The sequence below is a fragment of the Hemitrygon akajei genome, chromosome 27, assembly GCF_048418815.1.
Source record: "Hemitrygon akajei chromosome 27, sHemAka1.3, whole genome shotgun sequence".
Taxonomy (NCBI): Eukaryota; Metazoa; Chordata; class Chondrichthyes; order Myliobatiformes; family Dasyatidae; genus Hemitrygon; species Hemitrygon akajei.
This window is the reverse complement of record NC_133150.1, coordinates 16140432-16164840: the sequence shown is the minus strand read 5'-3', so window position 1 is coordinate 16164840 and position 24409 is coordinate 16140432. Positions and strand designations below refer to the sequence as shown.

Here is a 24409-nt window from a genome sequence, read left to right as displayed (position 1 = left end):
AACATTTTGGAGAATCCTGCACTAGGAGTCCCAAGTCCCTTTGCAGCTCTGTTTTCTGAATTCGATTCCCATTTAGAAAACTGTCTATGCCGTAATTCCTTCTTCCAGAGTGCATGACCATACTATTCCCTATGCTGTATTCCATCTTCTACTTCCTTTCCAATTTTCCTGATCTGTCAAAGTCTTTCTGCAGACTCTCTGAATCCTCAATACTAACTATCTCCCCAGTTGTCTACGTGTCATCCGCATACTTGGCCACAAAGCCATCAATTCTATCATTTAGATTATTATCATATACCGTGAAAAGTGGTGGACCCAACAGAAGCTCCTGTGGACCAATAATGTTCAGTGGCAGCAAGCCAGAAAAGGCTCTCTTTATTCCTACTCTTTGTCTTCTGTTGCCAGCCAGCCAACCCTCTGTCCATGTTAGTATCTTTCTTGCAATATCCTGGGCTCTTCTTCAGCAATCTCATAAGCAACATCTTCCAGTTTGAGCTTCAGGTTTAAGTTGGCTCTACTGAGGACAAATGACAGCTTACTGGCGATTTTCAAAGCAAATACTGTATTAGAAAAACTTCTACTGTAAAAAATTACAGTAAATGATTATCGCAAACAATGAAGAGGCGAGCAAAGTCAAGGCTGAGTCGAGAATCAAAGCATCCATGTGGGAGCAAGGTTGAGGCATGTTCAAGACAGAGTGGGAGTGAGCAAAGCAGATGAGTTTCAGAGCCCGTCCACCTAAGCTGAAAGGGAGGTTTGGAAAGGTCAGGTACAGGCCAAAACATAGTGGCAGAGTCCAGACCCAGAGCGTATCAACGTGGCAGTGCCCAGGTCTTAAAGCGAGGAACAACCCAACGTTGGGACGATTTAAATGCCGAGCTGGAGGGATTGAAAAGGCTGGATTTTGGGTCCAGAGGTGAGGGTTTGGATAGTTCTCCTCACTGCGCTGTGAGGTTTACTCCGCTCCTCCCTGCGCTGCGAGGTTTACTCCGCTCCTCGCTGCGCTGCGAGGTTTACTCCGCTCCTCGCTGCGCTGTGAGGTTTACTCCGCTCTTCGCTGCACTAGGCTGAGGCTGTGAGCCTGCTCTGGCTGCTCCAGGCTTCGCGACTATGGGCTCACGTTCATTCTAAGCGCTACTGTTTACTTTCATTGTTTGCACGTTTTTTTTTTCGCTCTCTCTGCACATTGGGTGTTTGTTGGTCTTCTTTAAAATGGATTCTTTTGGGTTTCTTGTTTAGTGGCTGCCTGTAAGGGGATGAATCTCTAGGTTGTATAATTACTTTGTACTTTGAACTTTGAACATCTGGTCAAAGGCCTTCTGAAAATCCAAGTAAAAAACATCCACTGACTCTTTGTTGACTCTGCCTGTTACTTTCTCAGAGACATTTTAGTAGCTAACAGATTATATCAGTCGTAATAACATGCTGCCAGTCTCAGACTGTCAGCTGGAGAACTAATGAATGCTAATTTCTTTTCTGCCTTTCTTGGGTGGTGGATCAATCATATGGATTGGCTGCACATTACAGAACTTCTCAACTTTTAAGGTTCACCAGTAACTGCAATAGAAAAGCTGGCAGGTTTCAAAACAGATAGGCAATCTGTTCTCCTAAATTAATGAGAAGTAAAATGATCTCTTGCCTGGTGTTGGCAAGATCTAACTTCATTAGCATAGCTGTCTCTGTGAGCAGACACTGAGTAGAACAGAATTCTGTCCCAATATCCTTTAGAAGTTTTCCCTTCAGTTCAAAATGACATTAGTGTAGTTCTTAATGTAACACTTTTCCTTTGGGGAAGGGAATAAAAGTTGTTGCTCTTGCTGATACTTTTAACCCTTTTTATTAGTACGTAACAAACCAGCTTCTCTATCATCTGGAACTTGCATACTGCAAATGCTGATATCTGAACGAAAAACAGGGAATGCTCAACAGGTCAGGCAGCACCTGTGGTGATATGAACTGTATCAGGTCAACAACTTTGCATTTGACCATTCAATGGAAAGCCCAGAGAAATGTCTCTTTCCACTAACCAGAGCATAATGAGAGGACAGGAGAAAACTCTTTGGAAATTACCAGTGTTTCAAAGTAATTTCAAAGTAACATGTTCTCCTTCTACCCTTCCATTTCATCTGTTCTTGAAATGTGTTTATGAGTTTTACTTCCCTATCATCTGTAGAAATCATTGTTCAGAATAGTATATTGAATTTTAACAACAATTAAACAAAGAGATGACATTATTTCCTCAAGGTTCCCACATAATTAGAAGCTTTAAACAACACACACAAAATGCTGGTGGAACACAGCAGGCCAGGCAGCATCTATAGGGAGAAGCACTGTGGACGTTTCGGGCCGAGACCCTTCGTCAGGAGTAACTGAAAGGAGAGATACTAAGAAATTTGAAAGCTTTATTTAGATTTTACTGGATTTCTAACATCAATCTGCCATAAATAACGCAACATGCACTTCATCCTTGCAAAGTTCTCAGTGGTGTCATTGTTGCAACTTGCCTTCTGAAGGGGTGTTAACTGTAATATCCTTTTCATTAAAGTATTTGGTTCTTATTTCATGATAAGGGCGGGGCATAATTTACTTTAATTTGAATCAGCACTTTTATTTGAATTGTTAACCAATGGCCTCAAGATAGCTACACGTTTACACCTTGATGAAACATGCCAAAATTACGGTAAGAAGTAAATGGGTATCTTCAGATGATACTTTTTCAATATTCAATATACAAGCCAGTTGTGACAGGAAGGCCATAGTCAGTTCATGACTATACAAGAAAAAATCAGATCTGTACACATCAAGCATTTCACATCTGGGACTGCTGACATTCTCCTCAACTTCCAAAAAACAATCCATAGATCAGCCTGATTAAATTCATATTAATATTTCCTTTCCTGTGTTAAATGGGGAGTACATAAAGGGATTATTTTAATATGGAAATGCGGTTCATAACAAACAAAAATCTAAGATCCTGCTTTCGAAACTGGATGCCGCCATAGATTATATAAATGTCAGGCAAGATGAAAACTGCTTCAACATAAACACTGAAGATTTCGCTCATGAGTAGCTGTATACCATATGTAATTGTCTTCAGTTTGCCCACAAAGAAAGAAAAGCAAGACTCTTCTTGTGCTTGACAAAAGAATCGGAGGTCGACAAAAATATTCAATCGGCAAGGGTCACAGGATAGTGATCAGGAGCAGGAGCTCTTGTTGATTGTTTCCCTCCCCCATCTCCAATCTAATGGATGCTGCACTAATCTTAGCCTCCTCTGCAGCCCCAATTTAAGATCAACAAACATGATACGCACCAGGCATTGGAAAATATCTTTCAGAGCTATGTTGTACTCATCAGACGAAACAACAATAATGACTGATACCATTAGGTATGGCATCCATCCACATTTCTACACTTCTGTTACTATAATTTAAAAGGCGTTTATTTAGCATATATATTACTTCCAATCACCTTATAGTCCAGTTTATAGTATGACCCGGCAAGATTGATGGTTCCGTAGTGGTGCTTAATTTAAACAAAAAATATTTTTCCTGAAATGGCCTTGCTACCTCCAATGGCAGTTAGTTGTTCGTAGCAAGCATCAACTTGGCTCCCTTCAAGCCTTTCAATCCTGCCCTGAAGCATTTTAAGAACAGGAAATAATGTTGTTACCTAAGGTCCAAGGAAATAGCTAACTGTACTTTAATTCATTGAAGAATTTGGTGTTCTGCAGGGGCCTGTGTTGAGACTGCTTCTTTTCACTTTACATATCAATGATTTGGATGATGGAATTGATGGCTTTGAGGCCAAGTTTACAGATGATACAAAGATAGGTGGAGGGCAGGTAATGTTGAGGAAGCAGGGAGTCTGCAGAAGGACTTGAACAAAGTAGGAGAATAGGCGAAGAAATGGTAGATAGAATACAGTATAGGAATGCGTTTTGTCGTGCACTTTGGTAGAAGGAAGGAAAGCATAGGTTATTATCTAAACAGGGAACAAATTCAGAAAGTAGAGATTGAAAGGGACTTGGGAGTCCTAGTGCAGGATCGACTGAAGATTAACTTAGGTTAATTTTCCTAAAGATTTAATCATTGTGTATACTTAAAGCAGAGTTTGATAGATTCTTGATGAGTCAGGGCATCAAAGGTTATGGGGAGAAGGCGGGAAAAATGGGTTTGCAAGAGAAAATAAATCAGCCATCATGGCAGAACATACCCAAAGGAATGAATGGCCTATTCTGCCCCTATAACTTATGGTCTTTTGGTCTTAAATTCCAGTTTTTACATGTGGTTATCAGCACGGTGAAATCTTTGGAGGCTTGTGACCTATTTCATTTGTATTTTCCTCTAAGATTCAGTCTTCACTCCTTTCAGCTCCCTACCATTCTGACATTAATGCAGATGTGATGTGAAGTACAAGAATTTAAGCCCCTGTATTTTAGAGAGGTAGGTCAAAAGTGTACAGTCACACCTGCTTGAATTTCTAGAGCTTTTTCGTGTTGCCCTTTTTTTGCCGGATAATCCAGCATCGAATGCTATTGGTTTTAAGAAGTGAATGGAGACAGTGAGAATATTCTGTGCACAATTGCTTATGAGGAGATGTTGGATTGTGTGTAGTGGATGAGGAATTTCAGAAGAAGTGAGCAGGGTAGTCAGAATATTCTGTGTCCCCCAGTACCAGCAAAGATGTTGGATTGTACGTAATTTGGCACTTGGCAAGGGCCAATAAAGTTAGGGTTAGGTGAAGTGGCCATTGTGCGAGTGGGCCAGAGTTAGAGTAGGGGAGTTGAGGCTTTGGCTCAAGAGGCTTTAAGGAGAAGAAGCAAAGGCTGTAGCGAGATTTTTTTTAAAAATTGTTTCTTTCCTCCTCATTGCAGTTAGAGCAGTGGGGATGCCAGACAGGATAGTGAAATGTTCCTCTTGTGGGATGTGTGACAACAGGTAGACCTCCAGTGTCTCTGACAACTACACCGGCAAAAAGTGCATCCACCTGCAGATTCCTAAGGACCCGCAGCTGGACCTAGTGGAATTCTGGATTATTTGGGAGACTGAGGAATTGATTGACAGGACCTACAGGGAGGTAGTTATATCAAAAGTGCAGGACACAGGTAATGGGGTGATCATAAGGAGGAGGAAAGGGGACAGGCAACTAGTTCAGAGTACCCTTGTGGCTGCTCCCCTCAATAAGAGGTATACCGCTCTAGATTCTGTTGTGGGGGGATGACTTAGCACAGGAAAGCCACAGTGCTCAGGTCTCCAGCACTGAGTCATGTTCTGTGGTTCAGAAGGGAAGGGGGAAGAAAAGGCAAAAAGTAGTGATAAGGAATTCAATGGTTAGGCATACAAAGAGGATGTTCTCTGGACATGAATGAGATTCCCAGATGGTATTTTGCCTCCTGGGTGCCAGGATCAGGGACATCTTGCATTGAGTTCATGACATTTTAACTGGGAAGGTGAGCAGCCAGAGGTCGTGGTCCAGGTTGATATCAATGACATGGGTAGGAAGAGTAATCAGATTCTGCACACTGAGTTCAGGGAGTTAGGTGCTAACTTAAAGGATAGGGCCTCCAGGATTGTGGACTCAGAATTGGTACCCACACCATTTGCTAGTCAGGCCAGAAATAGGAAGATAAAAGTTTTAGATCATTGGACTCTCTTCCAGTGAAGGTGGGACCTGTACAGACAGGATAATCTGCACCAAAACTGGAGGGAGACTACTACCTTTGCAGGAAGGTTTGCTGGTGCTGCATGGTGGGGGGTTAAACTAGATTTGCAGAGGGATGGGAACCACAGCATTGGAGCAGACAGTGTTGAGGTTGTGAAGAAAGATGCTGTTAAGCCTACATACAAAGTCAGGAATTGAAAGTTTGTGCATGGTGGGACTACTGTTTTGAGTTGTGTATACTTCAATACCAGATTATTGTAGGAAAGGCGTATGAGCTCAGGGCATGGACCAGCATGTGGAATGATGACATTGTAGCCATTAGTTAGACTCAGTTGCAGGAGGGACAGGACCGGCAGCACAATGTTCTAGGCTCCTGTTGCTTTAGATGTGATAGAGCAGGAGGGATTAAAGGGGGAAGGGTGGCCTCACCCATCAGGGAAAATGTCATGACTGTGCTCAGACAGAACAGACTGGAGAGCTCGTCTACTGAGGCTATATGGGTGGAATTTAGGAATAAGAAAGGAATGACACATTACTGTGATTATATTACAGACCACCCAATAGCTAGCAGGATTTAGAGGAACAAACTTGTAGAAAGATCATAGACTATCGTGAGAAACGTTAAGGTTGTGATAGTGATTTTAACTTTCCACATTTTGACTGGGACTCCCATACCATAAAAGAGATAGATGGGAAGGTGTTTGTCAAATGTGTTCAGGAAAGTTCCCTTGGTCAACATAAAGAGGTTCCAACTAAAGAGAGTGCAATACTGAGGGAATGAGACAGGACAGGTGACAGATTTTGTGTAGGGGAACTCTTGGCATGTAGTGATCATAATGCCATTAGTGTCAAGATAATTGTGGAGAAGCATAGATCTGGTCCTTCAGCTGAGATTATAAATTGAGCAAAGACCAACTTTGATGGTAGCAGAAAGGATCTGGCGAGTGTGGACTGGAACAGGTTATGTTCTGGCAAAGGTGTGCTTGGTAAGTGAGAGGCTTGCAAAGGTGAAATTCTGAGAGTACAGAGTTTGTATGTTCCTGTCAGAATAAAGGGCAAGGATAACAACCTTAAAGAACCTTGGTTTTCAAGTGATAATGAGGCCCTGGTTCAGAAGAAGAAAGTGCACAGGTGAGATGGACAGGACGGAACAAATGAGGTACCTGAGGTATACAAGAAAGGCAAGAGAACACTTAAGAATGAAATCAGGAGGGCTAGAAGAAGGCATGAAGTTGCTCTAGAAGACCAGGTTGAAGGAGAATCCCATGGGCTTCTACAGATATATTAAGATAACTTGAATGAAAAGACACTGAACGGATATTCTCGTAATTTTTATTATGAATAAAATTTACTTAGATAAAAAATTTTCTAGTCCTTTCTGTTTTTCCTTTTAATTGTCCTGTTGTGTTCTGATTGAGATTATATGTAAAATGTATGTACCTTTTTCATCGAGTATGGGAGCAGTCAAGCAGTGGACCAGAAGTACCTACAAAGGACTGCGAGAACGGCTGAGAGGATCATAGGACTCTCCCTACCATCCATTGGGGACATTTATCAGAAGTGCTGCATATGCGAGACCCTTAGTATTATCCCATCCATCCAGCCAGCATCCTCTCTGGCTATCTATCATCAGGCAGGAGATTATGATGCATGAAAACAAGAATGGTCAGGATGAGAACCAGTTTCTTCCCCCAAGTCATTAGCCTTCTGAACTCCCAGCCACATCGTATTCAAAGTGTCACTGGTTAATCTGTTCCATACCTTCCAATATTTAAAATTAATGCACTTTAGCTTGTTATTTATGTGTGATTTATCAATAGATTTTATCCGTACCTTCGTAAGTTATTGTGTTTTGTGTGTTATGTTTACTACTGTACTTTACATCCTAGTTCGAAGAAACTTTGTCTCGTTTCTATATACATTATATGGCTATATGTGTAATATAGATGTATCTAGTTAAATGACAATAAACTTGACTTGAGTTTATTGGCAGGTAAAGTGTTTCAATTTCACAAGTATTTTGAAAAATATTGAGTATGAACTGAAACTTTTTTTGAATTTGTTCCTGAAAACTGCAAAATATTGAAAAAGTACCATTTATTGCCCATCCTGGGCACTCAAAAAAGTTGATTGAGGGTTGAATTTGAATCTTGCACTGACAATTTATGCCACAGGAATGGTCACCACCCATGAGGAAGATTAGGCAGAATGAATATTTGCTCTATAGTTTAGAAGAATGAAAGGATATATTCTTGAAATATTTAGGGTCCTCAGGGTTAGCAAGATAGATGTTGGTTGGGCGTTTCCCTTGGCTGAGTGTCTTAATATCAAGGATCAGTAAAGGACAGCCACTCAGGGGAAAGATGAGAATAAAATAACTTCACTCAGAGTTTGGTACATCTTTGAATTCTCTTTCTGAGAGGATGTGGAGGATCAATGAATGAGTACATTCAAAGATGAGCAATGTTTTAACATATTAAGGGAATTAAAAGGGTCAATTCAAGAAAATAATCCAAGATAAGTGATCAATTGAAATATTTTTTAAAAGGCATTGGGATGGCCTATTCCTGTTTCTATTTCTTATGTTCAGATCCTGTGGGAAGAAGTGGTGTGTGGGATCAAAATGAACTGTTTGTTCCTGTCCTGGATAGCTTTATTAAGAGTCTGACTTTTTACAGACATCGATGATTTTTGTTTTTCTGATGCTAGCTTAGATACAAGCAGTCCAATTTCATAGCTTTTCAAAGTGCAATTTGAATTCAGAGCTTCTGGGTTGCCAATCAAATAAAACAAAGTATCATCACTCTACCTCCTCTTCAAATGACAGCTAAAGAGTTTTCTGTTTTTCTGAACTTCCAGGTCCATATTTGTAGCTGATCAATACTCCAGTTATACGAATTTATCTCTAATTGCTTACTTGCATTTGAATGAAGTTAAATAGAGAATTTAATTTCATGTTCTAAATATAAATGGGATTCTTGCAGAGGTGAAATGACAGTGGTGGACTTAATGCCTTTTTGCCAGTAACAAACTCTTCAATATAAGGACTGCATCATCACGGCAGTTTACCCCCATAGGCCACACACAGTAAAAGCTGCCAAAAAATAGAACCAATTCTTTCAGATAAATGCCATGCTTAATTTTGTGGTTTCCGGAGAAAAAACAGGAAAACACTTGGGTTTTGCAATAAATTTGTCGGCTGCTGTCAGCTTGGGTTCCTTCTGTCTGTTAAAACAAATTTTCTTCGCTTTTTGCACTCCACCCATCCACCCACCAATGAATCCAACTTATTCTGACTGGTTATGGCCTCGTGCAAAGCAATATTGAACTGGTCCAGTTGACGTGAGCTGCATTTGGGACATACTGCACTTTGACATATTTTCATAAGGGTTTCCAATGTCAATTTAGACTAACATTGTCTACTGCTCGTCCACCATTAGTTAAACTATTTTCCAGTACACCTTTCTCTGGAGCTAATGTGAATTTGTTTTAAAATGACAATGTAAAATAAAAAGTGTGATGAGCTCAAAGATCACTATTTTTGTCTGATAAATATTAAATGTTCTTCAACTTTGTATTGTTTCATGCAGCTTTCCTATCTCAGATATAATTATCTTTAAAATTTAGCCAGTTTTAGGAGTCAAAGTAAATTATAAAGGCTTGGATGGAATATGCCTTGTGACTTCATATCAATTGGTTAATTATATTTCTATTGATGGTACATTTTTCCAATATTCTTTATGACAGAATTACCTGCAGGTAGCCTTATTTATTTATCTGCATTTATGGCTCTATCTATTTTGGTGGTAGAGCAGTGGAGATGAGTTACTGCAATGCATTTCATGGATATAGGACTCTGCAGCCAATGCATACCAGTGAATTTTCAGAACTGGACTAGCCCAGGAAAGTGGAGAATGTTCTATCAGATTCCTGACTTTGGGATATCTGGAGGTGAGTCGCCAGCCTCAGTTTCTGGTCTGTTTTTGTAGCCCAGTGTTTATGGGGCTGACCGTGTTTAATTTTAGATCATTATGAACAGAAACATCCCGACCCCTTCACATCATGGAAGGAAAGTTAGATAGATAGATAATTTATTGATCCCAAAGGAAATTACAGGTCACAAGTCCACAGATATACAAATATTAGAAGAGCAGTAGGGAAGAATAAAAAATAAGTTACCTCAAATGGTCTAGCAGGAAGGCATCATTACCTCCCCAGCTATAGGTTGACTCATTATAGACCCTAAGAATGACCTCACATAGTGCTCTTTGGAGCAGTGCACCTGTCTTAGTCTATTACTAAAAATGCTCCTCTGTTCAGGCAAGGTGGCATGCAGAGGGTGAGAAACATTGTCCAGAATTTCCAGAATTTTCCTGAGGGTCCTTTGTTCTACCACAGCTTCTGGTGTGTCTAGTTTGTCTCTTACTACAGAGCCAGCCTTTCTAATCAGTTCATTGAGCCTGTTGGCATCATCCGTGTTGATACCACTGCCCCAGCACACCACCGCACTGAAGATTGTACTGGCAACAACGCATTGGTAGAGCATGTGAAGGAGAGGCCTGTGTACTCCAAGCACCTCAGTCTCCTCAGGAAATAGAGGTGACTCTGGCCCTTCTTGTACACAGCCTTTGTGTTGGACTCCACTCAAGTCTGTCATCTAGGTGGACACCCAGGTACTTGTAGGTCCTCACCACATCCACGTCCTCACCATCAATAGTAACAGGACCAAATGCACGTACTTCCAATTTCCATTTTTAATGAAGAGTTCTGTTTTTGATGAAGCTTTGTTTATTGAAACAATGCCACATTTAAAAATGTTAAGATGAGAATTCTATTATATACTTAGGGTTTATGTCCAATGCTATAAATTCAATTTTTAGATCATTTCCAGGAATACATTTGCCATCCATTGTGCATATTGTATGTTTACATCTGGAAGTGGTCAAGTACATTTGAAATTAGGTGTAAATAACATACCCTGGTGATTTTATACAATGCAGGTGAGGTCAGTAAGCAGAATCAGCTTTAAATGCAGAAACAGAACCAAACTCAGAGATAAGAAACGGCTCTGCCATTAACTAAAAGTTCTGTCCCTCCCTGGACCAAGGTGGGGAGTTATCCACTGAAAGCACCACAGGATAGCTATCCACTTGAAAGTAAATACCTTTTCATTTCCTCTTTTTTTCATGCAGGTCTCCAACAACTGCCTGAGCCGCCTACTTTCAATAACAAATCAGTCACTGGAAGTATGGGGTGTCTGTTCCCATTCTCCTTCCCTGTCGACTGAAGGTAAATTTATCCAAAAACAGACCCATAATTTCAAGTGGATTCAACCACTTTAAAAGTGCTGACCATAGCAGAGGAGAGAAAAAACTTGAATTTTTGTGCAGAAAATTGATCTGACCACACAATCAAATAATGTTTGGGGTAACTGATTCTTACATATATCATGTGAAACATTTTCAGGCCTTTGTCCATTCAGTTCAAAAATACTACTGTACTGAATAGCTGCCAAACATTTCTCAACTCAGACAGCACCAGCCTCACGGTGATACTTGGACAATACCAATTCCTGTTTCAATGAGTGATTGTTGGATCTTGATATTCTGATTTACTGGAATAATCTGTGTCCCATTCCAGTTCAATCAGCAGCTTTACCAATAAGAACAACAGTGTAATTCATTGCCTTCCAAAACTAATATTTCTATATGTATGGTAAACAATTACCATACGTTTTTCATGGTGTTCCAAAGGTTACATTTCTTCATATTTTTCTTTAAACATGAATTATGAATCATTCTTGAGGTGTGAAATCATCAAAAATTATCATGATGAACAAGCAGTAAACCTTCAAGTTCAAAGACAGCCAGTTTAATATTTCTATCTGCAGCATAGTAGAGATGACATAAACATATAAAGGATTAAAACAATTGCATAACATACATTTCACTCTTCTATCACTGAAGAAATTCAGCAATTTTGTTAAATGCCTTTAAGATCCTTAAAATAAGTGTGCAGGAAAGTGCTGTATAAAGTTGACTACAGATATGATGAACAACAATCACCTCTCAGTTTTAATTACATAAAAAAGGGGAATTTAATCTCCAGGCTAACATAACCAGTGATTTATTCATGTGAGATGGCAAAGAAAAAATATATATGAACAGTCTAGTAGCGGTGAATAAAGGATTCATTTTATTTTCTCTTTGATCCTTTGGCACTTTGGATTTCAAACACTGAGACATATTTTTATAAAGAAAAATGTGCTCCACTTGATTCATGATTCTAATCAGAATAAATATACATTTAAATAACTAAAAAACTATTAGTTGAAAATACATTAGCATCATGAACTTCAAAAGCAAATTTCACGTTTGTACAATTTAAGTTAAACAGAAACATAGAATACCTGTAGCACAGTACAAGCCCTTCGGCCCACAATGTCATGCTGAACACATATTTACTTTAGAAATTACCTCTGGTTACCCATAGCCCTCTATTTATCTAAGCTCCATGTATCCAGGAGTCTCTTAAAAGACCCTATCGTATCCGCCTCCACCACCATCGCCGACAGCCTATTCCACGCACTCACCACTCTCTGCATAAAAATCTTACCCCTAACATCTCCTCTGTACCTACTTCCGAGCACCTTAAAACTATGCCCCCTCATGTTAGCCATTTCAGCCCTGGGAAAAAGCCTTTGACTATCCACATGATCAATGCCTCTCATTATCTTGTACACCTCTATCAGGTCACCTCTCATCCTCCATCACTCCAAGAAGAAAAGGCCGAGTTCACTCAACCTATTTTCATAAGGCATGCTCGCCAATCCAGGCAACATCCTTGTAAATATCCTCTGTACCCTTTCTATAGTTTCCACATAACTTCCTGTAGTGAGGTGACCAGAACTAAGCACAGTACTCCAAGTGGGGTCTGACCAGGGTCCTATATAGCTGTAACATTACCTCTCGGATCTTAAACTCAATCCCAAAATTGATGAAGGCCAATACAGCGTATACCTTCTTACTACACAGACAACATGCATAGCAGCTTTGAGTGTCCTATGGACTCGGACCCCAAGATCCCTCTGATCCTCCACACTGCCAAGAGTCTTAAAATTAATACTATATTCTGCCATCATATTTGACCTGCAAAAATGAACCACATCACACTTATCTGGGTTGAACTCCATCTGCCACTTCTCAGCTTAGTTTTGCATGCTGTCAATGTCCCGTTGTAACCTCTGGCAGCTCTCCACACTATCCACAACACCCCCAACCTCCAGGTCATTTATAAAAATCACAAAGAGAATGGATCCCAGAACAGATCCCTGAGGCACCCCACTGGTCACCGACCTCCATGCAGAATATGACCCGTCTACGACCACTCTTTGCCTTCTGTGGGCAAGCCAATTCTGGATCCACAAAGCAAGGTCCTCTTGGATCCCATGCCTCCTTACTTTCTCAATAAGCCTTGCATGGGGTACCTTATCAAATGCCTTGCTGAAATCCATATACAGTACACTACATCTACTGATCTACCTTCATCAATGTGTTTAGTCACATCCTCAAAAAATTTGATGCTTTTGACAAAGCCATGCTGACTATTCTTAATCATATTATGCCTCTCCAAATGTTCCTAAATCCTGCCTCTCAGGATCTTCTCCAACAACTTATCAAACACTAAAGTAAGACTCACTGGTCTATAATTACCTGGGCTATCTCTACTCCCTTTCTTGAATAAGGGAACAACATCTGCAACTCTCCAATCCTCAGGAACCTCTCCCATCCCCGTTGATAATGCAAAGATCATCGCCAGAGGCTCAGCAATCTCCTCCCTTGCCTCCCACAGTAGCCTCCTACAGTAGTCCTGGAGCCGTATTCAACTTGATGCTTTCCAAAAGCTCTAGCACATCCTCTTTCTTAATGTCTATATGCTCAAGCTTTTCAATCTGCTGTAAGTCATCCCTACAATCGCCAAGATCCTTTTCCATAGTGAATACTGAAGCAAGGTATTCATTAAGGACCTCCGCTATCTCTTCCGGTTCCATACACACTTTTCCACTGTCACCCTTGATCGGCTCTATTCTCTCGTATCTTATCCTCTTGCTCTTCACATACTTGTAGAATGCCTTGGGGCTTTCCTTAATCTTGCTCCCCAAGGCCTTCTCCTGGCCCCTTCTGGCTCTCTTAATTTCTTTCATAAGCTCATTCCTCTTTGCCTTATAATCTTCTAGATCTCTATCACTACCTAGTTTTTTGAACCTTTCGTAAGCTTTTCTTCTTGACTAGATTTTCAACAGGCTTTGTACACAATGGTTCCTGTACCCTACTATTCTTTCCCAGTCTAATTGGAACGTACCTATGCAGAACGCCACGCAAATATCCTCTGAACATTTACCACATTTCTGCTGTACATTTCCATGAGAACATCTGTTCCCAATTTATGCTTCCAAGTTCCTGCCTGATAGCTTCATATTTCCCCTTACTCCAATTAAACACTTTCCTAACTTGTCTGTTCCTATCCCTCTCCAATGCTATGGTAAAGGAGATAGAATTGTGATCACTATCTCCAAAATGCTCTCCCACTGAGAGACCTGACACTTGACCAGGTTCATTTCCTAATACCACATCAAGTACAGCCTCTCCTCTTGTCAGGAAGCCTTCCTGAACACACCTAACAAACTCCACACTATCTAAACCCCTTGCTCTAAGGAGATGCTAGTCAATATTTGGGAAATTAATCTCCCACCACGACAAACCTGTTATTACTACACCTTCCAGAATCTGTCTCCCTACTGCTCCTCAATGTCCTTGCAAGTTTTCTCTGAAATTAGCTCAGGCATAACTACTCTAAGGAAAAAATTTAAATATATATTTGTAAACAAAATATTGAGTATTGAAATCATAACAATGTTTGAAAATACCCCAACTTAATGTTATTACGAGCAACTGATATTTCATAAGTCTTTTTAAATTTGATACTTAACTGTTTTCTTTTTCTGTTTTTTTTTGTGTGGTAACATTATCTTTGTGTTTTTTTTTCTTTTTGTAGCATTACTCATATGCTAACAGTGGCTCAGTACCATTCTCAGCTGTGAGTCCACGGTTGTCTATTCAAGCTCCATTGGTATGAATGAAGCACACACTGTATAATCTAACTGACATGTAAATAGAGTATTTAGGAAGCACTCTCATCACAGAGATAGTATCTTTTAGATCTGTGGGTAAACCAGATTTGATTGTAAAAAAAAAAGATGCCTTGACACTGTGTAATGAATAGCCAGGAACCTTACTGGAGCTTGGGCCAATAATCATACCTCAATGAACATAATCAAAAGGATTATTTGGAAATCAATTGTATGCTATTTTGTGCAAATTACCTGCTATGTTCTATGTTATAATTGCAATGACACTTTAAAAGTAGTTAAATTAATGTTAAGCACTTTAAGATTTCATGAGGTTATCAAATGTGTTACATTAATTCAGGTTTCTGTTCTTCTTGTAAATGAGTAACAAATGCAGTTGTGGATGTTTACTGTCATGCAGTACAAAGTAAAGTACTATTGATTACATCTCATCCTCCTCCAAAATATCAAAGTTTATTAACATAATTATTTGTTCTGGAAATTGTTTGTTACTTACAGCTCTTCTAAGAAGCGAAGCCCTTCAAAAGAATTTGGCTGCAGGCCATTGATATTGTTCATGCTCAAGTCGCTGCCGAGAGAGGGGAAAAAAGACAAAAAAAATGGATAAGTGGTAATTAGCTTTGAAAGAAGTCTGTTCAATGTTCATAGATATATTGCCTTTCCATTGTCATTTTTAATTTCATTTTATTGTCCATTCAGTCCCACAAACAGAGATAAATTGGCGCTTCTCTGCTTTGCCACTATTACTTTTGAACCATGTGATCCTCGTTTCATCTGGAAGATACATTGTTTCTTTCCTGATTAAAATAATCTCTTATGAATATCATTCAAATGTAAAGTGCACTTTGAAGGAAATGAAAAGCAGATGTCAAGAACAAGAATAAAGGAAAAATTTCCCTCGTCGACTATGTCAATAACAAGTAGCACCAAGGCTGCACGCTGTTTAAAGCAGCCTTTAAAGATGATTGCTGCAGGGGTCCAGGCCACTTCTGGCGCCATGATATTCTAAATTGTTTACCGTATGTCAGTGAGACAATCCATATTCATAAAACTCCTTCCAAAAGCATTGGAGTTTTATTTAAAGATTATATTGATCATGCTTCAATACTCTTGCACACATTCGTATTGATCACCTAGAAACATGTTTTAACACGGTGGTTGATGCATTTCTTATGCAGTTCGAGCACGTTCATTTGCACGTCGCATTGCTTTTTCCTATTTTGTCTCAATGCATGGCACCTTCTGGCAATTCAGCTGTTTACAAACAGTATCACAATAGTGTCGTGGCGAGCATGGTAGTGTAGCAGCTAGCATAACATTTTAGGATTCAATTCCTGCCATTGTGTGTATGTTCTTCCCATGACCACATGGGTTTCCTCCAGCTGCTCCGGTTTCCTCCCACATTCCAAAGACGTACGGGTTAGTAAGTTGTGGGCATGCCATGTTGGCATCAAAAGCATAGCGCACCTTGCAGGTCGCCCCCAGCACATCCTCAGACTGTGTTTGTTGTTGATAAAAGCAACACTGCATCGCGAACAAGGGAATATCTGCAGATGCAGGAAATCCAAAGCAACGCACACAAAATGCAACAGGAACTCAGCAAACCAGGCAGCATCTATGGAAAAAAGCAAATGGTCGATGTTACGGGCTGAGACCCTTCATCGGGACATTTTTCTGTATGTTGCGATGTCTCAATGTACATGTGACGAATGAGGCTAATTTTAAATCTTTAGGGGTACAAGGTAGTGTAAGGGTCAGCACAATCATTTACAACACTGCCTGTATAAGAATGGCAGTCTGTAAGGAATTTGTATGCTCTCCCTTTGACCTTGTGGATTTGCTCCCACATTCTAAAAGACGAATGGTTAGAGTGAGTGAGTTACGGGCAGGCGTTGTTGGCGCCAGAAGCGTGGCGAAATTTGCAGCTGCTCTGCACAATAATTGCTGATTTGATTAGATGCAAAACAGTACATTTCACTGCATGTTGCAATCCACATCTGACAAATAAAGCTAATACTTGAAAATCATTATGTAGTTATATAGCATGGAAGCAGTCCTTCAGCCCATTGACCACTTGCTGAACACTAAACTTCATACGAGAGCCCTATTTTTTTCTCCCCATGTTCCCATCAATTCCATATTGATTTTACCACCTATCTACACACCAGGGGCCATTTATGGTGGCTAATCGAGCTACAAACCTGCATGCATTCGGAATGCAGGTGGAATCTGGAGAACTCAGGGGAACCCCAAGGGGTTTCAACGAGAATGTGCAAATTGCACATGGGCTGCTCCACAGCTCTGGATCAACCATGGGTCACTGGAACTGTGTCAGCCAGCTGTGTCACTGCTTCGCCCTTCACCTCTTCGTCCAAGCCTGCTGTGACTTGGGAATTTGTAATTGTTTTCAGAATCGATCTGTATCGCAACACAGATCAGGCAGGACCACAGCAGAAATGACAAGGTTACCAATTGTATAATGCTGTCTTCCATCTCTAAATCTTCAAAGATTTCAGGGTAATCTACTGCATATTTAATGTAATTCACCTTTTATCCTGAAAAACTTCTTGACGTTTGATATAAGGATCCACAAAGCAGGTGTAAGTTCAAACAACAGCACCAAAGATTAATTCTGATGGAAATGATCTGTTAGCTTCACATGATTTCAAGTTTTCAAACAACGTAACATAATTAAAGCTCTCTCTGAGTTTAAAATATATATAATGTATGAAAGATTTGTAGAGCTTAGGCACTGGACTGTCTGGCATTGTGTTAATTTTATGTTAATATGTCCGATTGTGCAGGATTCTTCCTGTACTACTCCCCACTGCATAGTTTTTGTAGCTTTTAATGTCATCCCAGTGTTGTTCTCCACTGTACCACATAAAATCAGAATTAGAATCAGGTTTATTATCACTGACATTATGGGTTGTTTTGGTGGAGGAGTACAGTGCAAGAAATAATTTAGAAAATACTATGTTACAGATAAATAGATAGTGCAAAAATGAAGTGGTGAGGTCGTGTCCATGTCAGAAGGCCACTATGTTTGAAGTTTGGATGGTGGGGTGGAGATACATCTCTACCAAAGGGAATGTAAGGCACTCCTTCCCTCCGCTAACCTGTAGGTCACCCTAGGCACCTGTTTAGCCCCCACGATCAGGGTCACATGAAGCCATGGGAGCAGGTGGTAGATGGTTGTAGGAGCACCAGGTGCGTATCACAAGTCTTGGTTATGCAACCACTGACGCCAGGCAAACAATCTTAGAGGAGTATTGATAATGGCTGGGGTCACCTGTTTTGTAAGGACACTGCTCATGATCACCTAAGTCATATGACATGGCACATAATGATGATGATCATCATCATGATGGTTAAAGGACATGACAGAGGTCTGGATCGGACTTAGCAGTGGGAAACCGATAGACAGCAGATCCCACTGGCGGCTGGTAATCTGATATTGGGACAGATTACATTGTCAGCTAGTTAGTTCCTCTTGTGGTCAAGTAAGGCACATTGCTTGCAATATAGAGATTCAAACAATGAAAACACAATATTCACTAGCCTGGACCCTGACATCTTACATGAGGCGCTTCCAGTGTTTGAAATACCAGCACTGGGAGTGGTTTTCACTCCATTCTGCAATAGGCTTTGAAGGCACAATCATTGTTTCATTAAGATTGTGTCATTCTGACCCAATCATCATTGAGTCATAATGACGCATTCAATGTTTTAGGCACAGCTTCTTCCCCTCCACCATCAGATCTCTAAATGATTCATGAAACCATTGGTTCTCCATTTATTAAAAAGCTGATAAACTGAAAAGCCTTTCAGTTCTCAAATAAGTTCCTTGATCTAAAGACAAGCCTGTTTCTCACTTGACTGAGCTTTATTATTGGATTTCATCAGCAAAACACAATTATAAATAATTAAGCTGTTCAATATTCTCTTAATTTATTAATGTATTTCCTCTTGAATAAATATTCTTGTTCTTCTATCACTTTTCTTGAATGTGTATTTGCGAGTTAGTATTGTTATGTCCACATTTACAGTAATTGAGCTTTGTAAATAAGCAAAAAATAAGGCCCTCCAGTGGGAAACAGGATAATTACTTTTAATTACTGTGTTTTCCTTAATTTAGATGAAACAACCCTAGAAGTATCTGTTGTCTGGTTCCCATAACTATCTAAAAGTGAAAATAGTTCTGACAGACATGACGACTGTCTGTCATACAGAAAAGAAATAGGACCTTTTCACAGTTCATAGACTTTCAAGCAAAACAAGTAATAACTTCACTGGAAGAAATAATTGAGATCACCTGGCCCTAACTTTGCGCATGAGCATCAATTGTTAATGAATAATTTGTGCAAAATTCTGATTATATTGGCAACCCTCACCACACATCACCTCCGTGCATGGATCTCACGTTTGGCGCAGTAAACCATTTTACTATCGTGGTTCAGCAATTGCATTCAGAGTTCAGAAAGAGCTCTGGAAGATGTGGTATTATTGAATCAAGCATTTCAAGCAGAAAACACCCGACTGGAATACATGGTTTTATTCAGATACAGATTTAAGCTTAGTATGAGTTAGTTCAGCTAGTTGTTTTTAATTTGGGATTGACAGCAAACTCAGCATTTACTGAACATCCCTAATGGCCATTGAGAAGATATTGGGTAAACATGGAGAAAGGGGGAGGGCCAGTAGTAGGAAGCTGTCAAGACATTGAGCAATGGAAGATTGAACAGTCAAATTGAAGTTGAGGTATTGAGGACAAAGATCTGGTGTTCACATTAATTTAATGACTCACAACAGTAACTGGGATAATTGAAACACTTTAAAATTCTATCTTTCACTAAGTACAGTGAAATGGATCCATCCCATCCCTCACCAATCCACAATTTCTAATGCCCTCTCACAACTTTACATTGCCACTACTCACATCTTCATCTCAATGTTCTGACAGAATGCCTGATATTCAACCATGGCAAACACATTACCCTGGCATTTTGCAGGACCTGCATGTGCAGACTGCCCTGTCTCTGACAAAAGACACAGAACCAGTGCTGGCAGAGGCAGACTGGTGGAGACTGGTGGGGCACAAATGTGGATTCAATGGCTGATTCTTTAGAAGAAGGCAGTGTTGATAATAATGGAAACAGTGGAAGATTGATGGAATATAGATACATGTCTCCCTTTCTCCCTCATTATACAAACTCTTCTGTTATAAAAATAATTCATATTGTATGTTTGCATTTTTCAATTCATTGCTGTTAAATAACTCCAGTTCTACCACTGCTACATAACTGCTTTTCTCTTTTCAGATAGTGAAAAACTCCTTCCCAGCCAAATGCGTATTGAAAGTATTGTGTAATAGTTCAGAATAATAAAAAAAATCTGCTACTGGCAAAACTATGCTTAGAATTTGGGAAAATCTAACAATTCTACCTGGCTGCATCACCATCTGATGTGGGGAGGGGGTTGTTGCTGCTGTTCAGGATCGAAGTAAGCTGCAGAGTTATAAAATTAGTCTGGAAATTAACCTTCTGAGAGTCTTGCATGAAGATTCCTAGATTCCTTTGCACCTCTGAAGTTTGAACCTTCTCTCCATTTAGATAATAGTCCATACTATTATTCCTCCTACTATAAAGCATTATTGTGCATTTCCCAACACTGCATTCCATCTGTCACTTTTTTGCCCATTCTTCCAATTTGTCTAAGTCCTGCTACAATCGCGTTGCTTCCTCAGTGTCACTTACCTTTCCACCTATCTTCATATCTTCCACAAACTTTCCCACAAAGCCATCAATTCCATTATCAGAATCATTGATAAAGGAAGTAGCAGTCCCAGTACTGATCCCTGACGAACACCACTAGTCACTGGTAGCCAACCAGAAAAGTACCCCTTTATTCCCACTCACTGCCTCCTGCCTGTCATCCATTCCTCTATCCATGCCAGTATCTTTTATATTGTGCTATAGGACTTTACCTTGTTAAGCAGCTTCATGTGTGTCACCTTATCAAACGCCTTCTGAAAATCCAAGTAACTGACATCCACTGCCTCTCTTTTATCTACCCTGCTTGTTACCTCCTTGAAGAACTCCACCAGATTTGTCAGGCAAGATTCCCCTTCACAGAAACCATGCTGACTTTGACTTATTTTATCATTAGTTTCAGTACCCCAAAACCTCATCCTTAATAGACTCCAACACTTTCCCAGCCACTGAGGTTCGGCTAACTGGCCTATAATTTTCTTTCTTTTGCCTTTCTCCCCTCTTAAAAAGTGGAGTGACATTTGCAATCTTCCAGTCCTCCGGGACCATGCCAGAATTAAGTGATTCTTGAACGAGCATGACAAATGCATCCAATATCTCCTCAGCAACCTCTCTCAGGACTCTGGGTGTAGTCCATCTGGTCCAGGTGACTTATCCACCTTAAGACCTTTCAGTTGGCCTGGCACTTTTTCCAATGACACTCACTCCTGCAGTCTGGCAATTAAATGACTGGCCATTTAATTACTAATTTAATTGGATTGGCACAATGCAGGCTGTTCTATGTTCTATATGTTGCCTCCCCAGTGTCAAGATCAGGAGTGCCTCAGATTGCTGTTGAAGGGCTTTCTCAAAAGTCAGTGCCTTGGTGCATTTGAATACTAATGACATGGGTAAAAATAAAGGAATGAGGTCCTGCAAATAACTTTAGGAAATCAGGTTACAAATTTAAGAAGACTATGACTAGCGGTATGCCACATGGATAGAAACTAGGACATTTCCTGTTTGTTGTACATTAATAACCAAGCTATGAATGGGGAAGAGATTTCAGTGCTTCTTATTTCAGTTATAAGTTCCATGCAAGCTGCAAGACATCAGTAAGGTAACCTGCTGGGACTCTCTGAATTAAAGTGTGAAAATTGGATTAGAGTGCCACCAGAAAAATTAGATGCCTGTCAGGGAGTGAGCATCTCAGACCACAAATAGACAGGATTTTGGAGGAATCGAGATTCACAAAAATAATTGGGCACTTATCGTTACATGCTCCATGGAACTGATCAAATTTCTGCTGTGCATTCTGTGCTTCGAAGATGAGAATCACAGTTCTAGTTAGAAACTGAATCTTTCGTGCGGTGTCTTCCCCTATGTCAAACTTCCAAAACTTCTTAGCCAATTAAGTACTTTCAAAGTGTGACCGTGATTGTAAAGAAAGGAAAATTGCACCCTATGGCTACATAGGCCATTATGGTTCAGTTAGACCCAACCCTGTATCAGATGATTCTAGGTTCAAGTCCCACTTGACCACTAAATTCCAGGCTGCACTTCTGCATCAGATATTAAACTGACCCTCCTCCACCTGCTCTCTCAGATGGATGTAAAAGACTCCAAGGGAATTTCTTGAAGAAGAATAAGAGTTATTTTCCTGGTGTCTGGTTACTATTTATCTCTGAAGTTTCATTTACACAAAGTAGGTTGTCTCACTATAATTGTGTAGCTATTTATTCTATTTGCTGATTGGCTTGTTATGTCTGTGGGTTTACAATTTATTATAGTTGAAAACTGCTTCCTGAATAATAAAGGTATATATTTTAGTGATTTTGATTTAAGGATAAATATTGCAAATAAATGGGGATGGATAACCAGGGATTACTATTAGTTTTGTTTGATACATAGTGTGATTTGGTTTTGAACTAGATTGCCTGGGGTAATAGTGGAGGCAGATGGAGATGTGGTCTTCAAAATGTTGTTGATAAAGAATCTGAAGCTAAAGAATTTGCAAGTTGTTTGGAAGAGATCAGAGGAATCTGATTAACTAGGTTGCTTTTATATAGAACTAGTACAGCATTGATAGACTAAATAGCCTCCATGTAAATTGTAACCATTCTGCAATTCTTATATATTTAAGAAGGTTAAAAAACACAGAACATCAGCTGGTATGAGCTGGAGCAGAACATGGGAAGAGAACTATTGCAGTTAGGTCAACAACAGCACTAATTATTAGTCAACCAAGTTAAAAGCTAAGATGGACCAGCATTTAATAGCAGAAAGCTTGGTGCAGTGAAGATAAATAACAGGCTAACAAGGTTGAAATAAGTTTTAAGATGAGCACTTCAGCCATGTTATCTTTACTTTATCTTTAATTTACTAAAGAGATCTATTACTTAAAAATCATGCAAAAATTGATTTTGCCAAATATTGAAATGTTACAAAATTAAGTGAAAAATAAACATGAAAACTTTTTAAACTTAACACCAAAGCTCATTTGCCATTCTTGTTGACAAACTTATTCATTCTAAATTAAATACAGCCCTCCTTATAAAAAAAGTTTTCTGTTTGCATGACACAGCAAGTCTACGCTGTGTTCAGGAATGGCAATTCAAAGAGACATATCTTTGAAGTTGACTTAGCAACATTTTAAAGAATAACAGTAACTGAAAGTATGCTTTAATCTGAGGATCAGATTTCATCATCAAAGTCACAAAGCTCCTGAGGTACCATTACCTGCGTACACCTAAGTGCTTTGTTACACAGAGAAGTTGACTTCTCTATCATGAATTTCTTTGAGGGCTATCATTCAATACTCAGATCCATGCTGTTCTGTAAACAGAAAAACAAACTCAAAGCCATCTCCAGGAAACAACTGGAAAATTAAAACCATGGAAGAGAATCAAAGGAAAAGGAGGTCAATTGAATAACACACCTATTACATCTCTTACTGATTTAAAAGTAAAATAAATGATCTGCTCTTCAGTGACCTCACAAGTTTGTAAAAAGTATGAAGAAATATTCAAGCTCTGTTTCTTCTTTGTAAATTTCAATGACAATTTATTGTGTTTCTTTTAATTGCGCTCAATTACATTAAACTTACAAAGAGGCAAGACAGGATAAAAAAGCGTAGTTTTGTGGCACAGTGCACAGCATGTTTCAGGGAAAATATAATTATTTTATTGGCTGCCCAAGTATTCAAAATTTTGTCCATTGCTGCCTTAACAGAGCTCAACAACATTATTTTTGATAATACTTGTTCAGAGCACCTTGGAAGTGTTACCCCATTAGAAAGTAATTAATTATCAGCATAGATATCAGGGACACTATAAAACAGATTCTGGAAATCCAGAGTAACACATATAAAATGCTGAACGAACTCAGCAGGTCAGGCTGCAGCATCTATGGAGAAGAATAAAGACTCAAAATTTCAGGCCTTGTCCTGAAGAAGGGTCTCACCCTGAAACATTGACTCTTTATTCCTTTTCATAGTTGTTGCCTGGCCTGCTGAGTTCCTCCAACATTTTGTGAGTGACAATAAGCTGATGCTCTCATGCTCTTAACAGATACAAAATTGTGCAAAAGTCCGAGGCACATATAGATAGCCGTGGTGCCAAAGACTTCTGCACAGGATTGGATTTACCAACGTGGAGCAGAGAGTAGGTTGTAAATTTGGCAGGAGAAAGGAATGGTGGTGAGGGGGGAGCTCTGTAGGAGGAACGTAATGCAGGTGGCAGAGAAGGAACACCAGGGGTGGGGGGGCAGTGTAGGTGCAGACACACCCAGCCCAGGAACACCAGGCAAGGTCATTTGAATCCAAATAGATGGTTTATTGATCGTTATA

The 24409-nt window shown here is 39.7% G+C and overlaps 1 protein-coding gene across 1 annotated transcript in view; it reads right to left on the bottom strand.

The window, feature by feature from the left end:
* The window catches only part of lgr6 (leucine-rich repeat containing G protein-coupled receptor 6), a 312367-nt gene that overhangs the window by 191391 nt on the left and 96567 nt on the right, over positions 1-24409 (bottom strand). Inside the window, exon 2 of the mRNA XM_073030423.1 lies at positions 15309-15380. Within this exon, the coding sequence (XP_072886524.1) occupies positions 15309-15380 (72 nt within the window). The remainder of the gene's footprint in view (positions 1-15308; positions 15381-24409) is intronic.